Source organism: Pyxicephalus adspersus, chromosome 10 (assembly GCF_032062135.1).
Source record: "Pyxicephalus adspersus chromosome 10, UCB_Pads_2.0, whole genome shotgun sequence".
Classification (NCBI taxonomy): Eukaryota; Metazoa; Chordata; class Amphibia; order Anura; family Pyxicephalidae; genus Pyxicephalus; species Pyxicephalus adspersus.
The window spans coordinates 58,520,048-58,528,081 of record NC_092867.1 but is presented as its reverse complement, the minus strand read 5'-3'; the positions used below and the strand labels follow the sequence as shown (position 1 = coordinate 58,528,081).

Sequence of the window (8,034 nt, the reverse complement as noted above, 5' to 3'; positions counted from 1 at the left end):
TTTCATTACCTTCTCAGCAATACTTCCTGTTTGCGTTATCCCACATGGAACTTCCGGTCTATGTCTGACATCACTTCCTGTTTTTTACATAGACACTTCCTGTTTGTAGTTTCCATAGATACCTTCTATCTCAGTATTGGTTAGATCACCTCCTCTCGGAGCTCAGAGGAACTACAGCCCTGAGAAATTAGCTGACAAGGGTTCTAGTCTCTCTACAGTTCTCGTTTCAGTTTCTGTTAACCTCCTTAGCAGTTACATTGGTTTTTTATGAACATTTATTTTACAGCATAATATAGTGTGTGTATATTAAAACTTTTATTATATTAAAACTGAAAACTTTTTTCTACCCCGAGTCACACTGGAGGTTACCTCTAGGAAGGTTAAAACAATGACTCATTCTGCCATCTAGTGGCCAATTGTCACAATGGGAAATGCTATATGTGTGCACGAATATTATAGTCGAATTGATAGGGGAATTATTTATTCATACCCCCTTGCGTGCGTACCTTTTTAGATTACGTCACTTTCACGAAAGGAGGAAATATAATTAGCAAACTAACAACCAGAACTTTATGAGAGTTAAATTTCATAGTTGCAGTATTGTGTGAGGTAATGTTCTATATGTGCATCAAGGTTTTTAATATTGATGATTTGTTCAAATCATAAATCTCCACTCTATCTGCATGGATGGGTCTGAGAACTTCATCCTAGTACAACCACCCGTCTATCAATCCTTGTTGGATGGTGTGGTGAGAATCTGCTGGGTGTGCTTGGACTCGGCACCTCTATCAAACATTTTTTCCAACACAGAGGACCGGAAGTCTGTCTCTGAAGTCCAGCATCCTGATTCTTGCTTATACTCCAGCACATGGAGTATATCTCTGAAGTCATTCCTCAAGTCTGTCTCTGAAGTCCAGCATCCTGATTCTTGCTTATAGTCCAGCACATGGAGTATGTCTCTGAAGTCATTCCTCAAGTCTGCCTCTGAAGTTCCAAACCATGAGTCTTCTTATAAAGTCCAACATCAGGAGCCGTCCTCTTAGGTCCCATATCAAGTGCCATCCTCTAAGGTACAACATCTAAAGAATCCTCTAACCCCCAACACCTGGAGTGGTGTACAGTATCTCCTCCTCATTTGTTGGGAACATGACGCTATATTGAGGGATGGAGATGAACGTTCTTTTTGGTCCCTTACCATCACCTCTGGTAAATTGAGTGGCAGAGTTTCTGCATTCTATGCTCTTACCTTTTCTGGCATGTAGGCTACGTTTCCCAGGTGTGATTGCCACCATCATTTCAATGGGTTTTTTTTTTCTTTACTGTCCAGAGATGACCCTATACAGAGGAAAGGAGTCTTATATTGTTTAAAGCTGCTTTGAAGTTGTGAACATACCTGGTGATGGTCAGGCATCTCCTCATCTTCCTATGTGGAATGCTGGGAACTCAGAGGACAGGGACATTTCATCTCTCTCACATCCTATAATAATCTCCCAGAATTCCATGCTCACCTGTCCTGATGATCCTTGATGATGTTCTGGATGATTTATAGGATCTTCATGTTGTCCCCCCCCCCCACACCTTTAACAGAAGTAAATGTGAAAGGACTTTTCATAGAATATTTCTCCAAACAAAGGAGAGTATAATCCTTGTAGAAGACCCCTAATAGACAACGCCTTCATCACCGCACATTTCATGTGACCTCCCAGAATCCTCCGTACCTCTCCAGTCAGGTCTGTGTATTATTACTGGAGATCAGAGTGGTGTCATGTGACCTCCCAGAATCCTCTTCACCTCTCCGGTCAGTAGGTAAATGATCTCCAACATTAGGTCCAGTATCTTCTCAGTCATGTGACTCTGGTCCATCTTCAGCACTGTAGTGAGGAGGTCAGCACACAATATTTTTCCCAGGTTATCTCTCTCTGTGTCATGTAATAATCTGGAAATAACACGAAAAACATGATCACCTATCGTGGACACTGTGGGTTTGGTTTTGCTCTATATATGTTCTTCTACTTGAACCAGAGACATCCTGCGGACGTCACCCTCCTGCCCCAACCACCCATTGTAAAGACCCAGTCCAGGTCCAGAAGTCCTCCAATCACTGTGCCAAATGTCCGATCAGGAAGAGTCCATGACAAACCTCCAATACTAAGAGAGGCTGAAGGAGGACCAGAGGAGGACAACCTGCTAAAGGCTCCCTATCATGAAAGGGACCTGGGGGGACCACCTTATCTTCTGGGAACGTTCGAGCAGTGGTCCTCAACCCCCGGGCCCAAGACCAGTGCCAGTCCACAGCTAGTGAGTTGGGAGCCACTCATGACAGGAGGCAGACAAAAGTGTCCTACGAGATAATCCTACCCTCGGAATGTGTACTACCAGCTGATTGGGCTGTGCAATGACGTCACAATCAGCTGTGTGTGAGCACATCTGCTATCTTATTTTATGGAATTCTTCTTCAGTGTGAGCTCCCCAAGAGTGGGCGTGTCCTACAGACCTCAGAGATCAGCTGTGCCCCACCCACATTGTACTGAGATAACTCCGCCCCTTGTACAGCGGCATGAGAGCTGTGTCTGTGTCCATGCTGCTGTCATTACCTCATGTATAAACCTCTTATCTCCCACACAGATTATTATACAAACATGAAAATTTCAGGGTACACAGAGGACCCCAAGAGCTGATACTAAACTTAATTTCATCACCCTGTTTATGCCTAATCTCGGATCCCAAGCCTCTTGAAATTTGTGACGTGCATATTTTATTACAGCGTTTTTACCATAGCAGTAATGACAGAATAGTAGAGGCTTTGTCCTTTAAGATTTTTTTTTTTTTTTTAGTCTGGGTCAACATGGACAGTTTTAAATACTGATGTAAAGATTCCTACCACATTTATATGTGTTTTATGCACGTTTACATGTGGGAAATGTTCCTCAGGGCAGGATTGCAAATGTTCTTGGTGTGAGATCTTACGGTGTCTGGTAACAAAAGATTTTCGTGTATAACATTTCCCACACTCAGGACATGAAAATAGTTTTTCGCCTGTGTGAAATCTCTGATGTATAACAAGAGCTGGTTTTCGTGCAGAAAATTTTCCGCACTAAGGACATGGAAAAGGTTTCTCCCCTGTGTGAGTCCTCTGATGATAAATGAGTTGTGATTTATTGATAAAACTTTTCCCGCATTTAGAACACAAAAATGGCTTCTCCCCTGAGTGAGATCTCTGATGTATAACAAGTTCATATTTTTGCACATAACTTTTCCCGCACTCAGGACATGGAAATAGTTTCTCCCCTGTGTGAGTCCTCTGATGATAAATGAGTTGTGATTTATTGATAAAACTTTTCCTGCACTCAGAACACGAAAATGGCTTCTCCCCTGTGTGAGATCTCTGATGTATAACAAGTTCATATTTTTGCACATAACTTTTCCCGCACTCAGGACATGGAAATGGTTTCTCCCTCGTGTGAGATCTCTGATGTATAACAAGTTCATGTTTTTGTGCATAACTTTTCCCGCACTCAGGGCATGGAAATGGTTTCTCTCCTGTGTGAGATCTCTGATGATAAATAAGTTGTGATTTACGGACAAAACTTTTCCCACACTCAGAACACAAAAATGGCTTCTCCCCTGTGTGAGATCTCTGATGTATAACAAGTTCAAGTTTTTGTACATAACTTTTCCCGCACTCTGGACATGGAAATGGTTTCTCCCCTGTATGAGATCTCTGATGTATGATAAGATGATGATTTTGTGTAAAACATTTTCCACACTCAGAGCAAGAAAATGGCTTCTCCCCTGTGTGAGTCCTCTGATGTGTAATTAGAGGCGATTTACAGACAAAACTTTTCCCACACTCGGGACAGGAATACGGCTTCTCTCCTGTGTGAGATCTCTGATGTATAATGATTTGTGATTTGTGGACAAAACTTTTCCCACACTCAGAACATACATAAGGCTTCTCTCCCGTGTGAGATTTTTGATGCATGTTAAGATTTGATTTGCGTATAAAACTTTTCCCACACTCGGGACAGGAATACGGCTTCTCTCCTGTGTGAGATCTCTGATGTATAATGATTTGTGATTTGTGGACAAAACTTTTCCCACACTCAGAACATACATAAGGCTTCTCTCCCGTGTGAGATTTTTGATGCATGTTAAGATTTGATTTGCGTATAAAACTTTTCCCACACTCAAGACACGAGTATGTCTTCCCACCAGGATGACAGTTTTGATGTACAGAAAGACTAGACTTTAAAGAAAAAGATTTCCCACAGTCAGGGCAGCTAAATGGCTTCTCCCCTGTGTGAGTCCTCTGATGAGAAATGAGTTCAGATTTACGGACAAAACTTTTCCCGCACTCAGTACAGGAATATGGCTTCTCCCCAGTGTGAGTCCTCTGATGAGAAATGAGTTGTGATTTACGGACAAAACTTTTCCCGCACTCAGGACACGAATATGGCTTCTCCCCTGTGTGAGTCCTCAGATGAAAAATGAGTTGTGATTTGTGGACAAAAGATTTCCCACACACAGAACACAAATATGGCTTTTCCCCTGTGTGAATCCGCTGATGAAAAATGAGTTGTGATTTGTGGACAAAACATTTTCCACACTCAGAACAAGAATGAAGCTTTTCACCAGTGTGCATTCTTTCATGTACAGAAAGTTGGTATTTATAAAGAAAAGATTCTCCGCACTCAGGACAGGAAAATGTCTTCTTCTCCGGAATGCCGGCACCATCACTCACAGGAGGAGGAGGATCAGAGTCAGAGGGATCAGATGGTCTATCCATAGCTGGGCTGATGGTCTCTTCTCCCGCACAATCTCCTGTCATGGCCTCCATTTTACAATCTGGAGATAAAGTCAGACGATCCTTTGAGGGTTTCTCCATGGAGTGTCCTGGAAAATAGAAAAATATGATGGCCGTCCAAACGTAGAAGTCAATGTGCAGCCTTTTTGCACCCTCCTATTACAGTTATCTCAGGGATGAGAGTGTGACTTAACGTTGTATAATCGTGTCTAAATTTATGTTGAATACACTGCTGCATCAAAAATACCCGAATCTTTCCCAGTCTTCATTTGTAATTATGTTTTGATAATCAGATTGTAATTATGTTAATTATCACATCTTAAGGGTATGCAGCACATCAGATGTTAATAGGAGGTGAATTAGTACACTCTCTAAAGTTTTGAAATTAATGCGAAATGGGTTTTCCATCAGCTGGGGTAAAACCTCTGCGCTGCCAAATGGCCTCAAAATCATGTATGATCGCATAGCGGGAGTCAGTGAATATGTTTACAGTTTTTTCACATGCTCTGGTGAGTGCTATCAGTTCTGCGGCTTGGGAAGAGTTAGCAGAGATTGGGGCGGCATCAAGGACTGTGTCTCGGAGCTGTACCATGGCATATCCAGCTAAATAAGTTTTGTTAGAGCGTGGGGAACAGGACCCATCTACAAAAACATTTTCTGCTAGAGAATAGGTGTTGTGGATAAGTCTGATGTGTTATGTATTTCAGTGATACATGAGTGTGACTCTGGCACTTCATCCTCTGGCCCTTTGAGACATAAGAGGGCATTGAGCACAGTGACAGGACCGCTGGAAGCAGGAGAAAAAAACGTATCATGCCAAGAAAGCTGAGCAGCTGTTTCTTTGTCTGTGGGCAAGGCAGACTGCGAATGGCATGTACACGTCTGGGGGGTAGCAGCCGGGATTCTGGGGTAAAGGCATTCCCAGGAATGTGACCTGTTGCAGACAGAACTGAATTTTTCCTTCCTTTCCCAAAAAAACACAACAATGAAACCATATCCCTCCTGCGAGGCCAAAATGCATTGACCAAATCAATAACATTGTAAAATTGGGTCTCAGGTGGTACTGCCATAAGGATGGTACTAAGATCTGACATGACCGGTGTCAGGGATGTAATCAGCTCATTGATGGCTCTGAGATCCTGTTTTTTGACAGGATTTACTGCAATATTGTAAGGAGAGCAGATTTTCTTAAGTATGCCTTGCTGGCAGAAAGATTGAATCATGGGTGCTAAGGAATCTTACTTGTCTTTAGTTAGCGGGTACTGCTATAGGTATATTGGTTATACATTAAACAGAAGCCACGAGTGTGCACATATTCAATAAAAGATTTCCCAAATCTTCCTAAGGACCCAGTCCTTCTATGAGGGAGTCTACACTTCCACAGTGCTTAGGTTCATAAGATATCTACAGCGACCCAGGGGAGCGCAGAGGTAGAAAAAAATTTCTTCTTACCCAATCCTGGTCCTTTTAAGGTAGGTATATCCCACTTCTGATGCCAAACATTTAAGGCGATCCCCTAATGATCCCCGATCAGCTGTCTTCTCTCTAATAGCTTCTGTTTACCACGATGATATGGGAGAGGACCTAACACACGCAGCTCAAGCATGTGGTTGGATCATTCTCAAAACTTTATTGTTTGCACACAGCTTATATGCTAGGTCTAAGATATGATCACATGACTACAACTAGCAGACATAACAAATGTCCTTGTGGTTCTCTTCAGGATTTTCATGTCAGGAGAACAGATAAACTGCAGAAGGGAGGAAAGGGAAAGCTTCAAGGCCTAAAGGGGGGAGCGGACATTAGTTTACTGATAAGAAGAGTACAACTAGTTTCAACATAATTCAATCATCTACGAAACATAAAAGCACAAAAATAATTAACTTCAAGTAAATCTACTACTCAGTAAATTTCCACTCCTTACAGGTCCAACATCAAGAGCCTGTCTCTAAGGTCCAACACCTGGAGTCTTCCTCTGAAGTCCAACATTCTAAGTATGCCTCTGAGGTCCCATATTCTAATTATTCTTCTAAGGTCCAACACCCTGAATCTTCATCTAAAGTCCAGCATCAGGAGTCTGCTTCTGAGGTCCAACAGCCGAATCTTCTGCTGAAATCCAAAGTCTTCTTCTGAAGTACAACACCCTGAGTCAACATTTACAGTCTAGCAGCTTGCATGCTCCTCTGTCTACCTCTGAAGCCCCAAAGAATCTCTCCAAGGTCTGGCACAGAGTTAGAGTCCCTGTGTTTTGTTTTGAGGGAAGTCTCTCCTGAACTTAAAATTGTCCACCACATTTACCCAAGGTGTCAGGATCCGAACCCAGCGATGTTTAAGTGTCTGCGCCACTTAAGTGTTTGCCTTTTGCACTCTGTTGGATTCCTCCGACAAAGATACATTAATACTTAGTATCTTGCTGAACCTTGAACTCCAGGCCCCTCCCATGAACTTCCTATTTAAGCCATGTCTCTGAACTTCCTGTTGCCAGATTATTGTGCTCTGGCAATATCTTGCTCTTCCTGCTACTGTTACATTGCAATCTCCAAACTGCTACCTGTGTATCGACCCTTGGCTGCTGTTTAATTGACTACTCTTCCTCGCACTGTGTCTCAACTTACACCATTGGCTACCGACCTGTGTCTGCTTGCAGTTTCAGCCACTTGACTCTGAGCCTGACCTCTGATCGTTACAGAATATTCTTGCCTAAAACACGGAGTCAGTTGTTGCAGCTGCTGTGCCCCCTTCAGGCAGCAAATTGTAGAATTGCCAAAGTTTGGTATTACTTACCAAGAAAAGTTTTCTAAACTACAAAATGTGGTAAGAAATCAACAAGAAGAAATCAATAGTTTGCACCAGCAACTATAGAAATTGCGTTCCTTGAGACACAGACTCCAATGTACGTATGCCTCTACCTCTCAAATTCAACAGTGATCGCAGACAATACAGAGGTTTTCTCAACCAAAGTCGTATTTATTTCCAGATACAATCTTCTGCATTTACCTATAAGCGAAAAAAAGTATTGTTTATAATTAACCTCTTGACTGAGGAATCCCTAGCTTGGGCATCCCCTTATGTGGAACAGGACATTGACTTTTTTAATGATCTGGGTGAATTTATAACTGCTATGAACCAAGGGTTTGATGAGCCTAACCGCTGTGCTACGGCAGAAGCTAGGCTGCACATCCTGCGGCAGGGAGAACGCTCTGTTGCGGAATATACAGCTGAGTTTCGAC

General features: G+C 42.5%; 2 protein-coding genes across 2 annotated transcripts in view; both read right to left on the bottom strand.

Moving 5' to 3' along the window:
- Window positions 1-8,034, bottom strand: part of LOC140338964 (uncharacterized) — a gene marked incomplete in the record, with an annotated part of 329,302 nt that overhangs the window by 244,141 nt on the left and 77,127 nt on the right.
- LOC140339145 (uncharacterized) overlaps window positions 1-8,034 on the bottom strand; it is a 37,816-nt gene that overhangs the window by 20,963 nt on the left and 8,819 nt on the right. Inside the window, 1 exon segment of the mRNA XM_072423728.1 lies at window positions 3,103-4,893. Coding sequence (XP_072279829.1) covers window positions 3,103-4,893 — 1,791 coding nt within the window.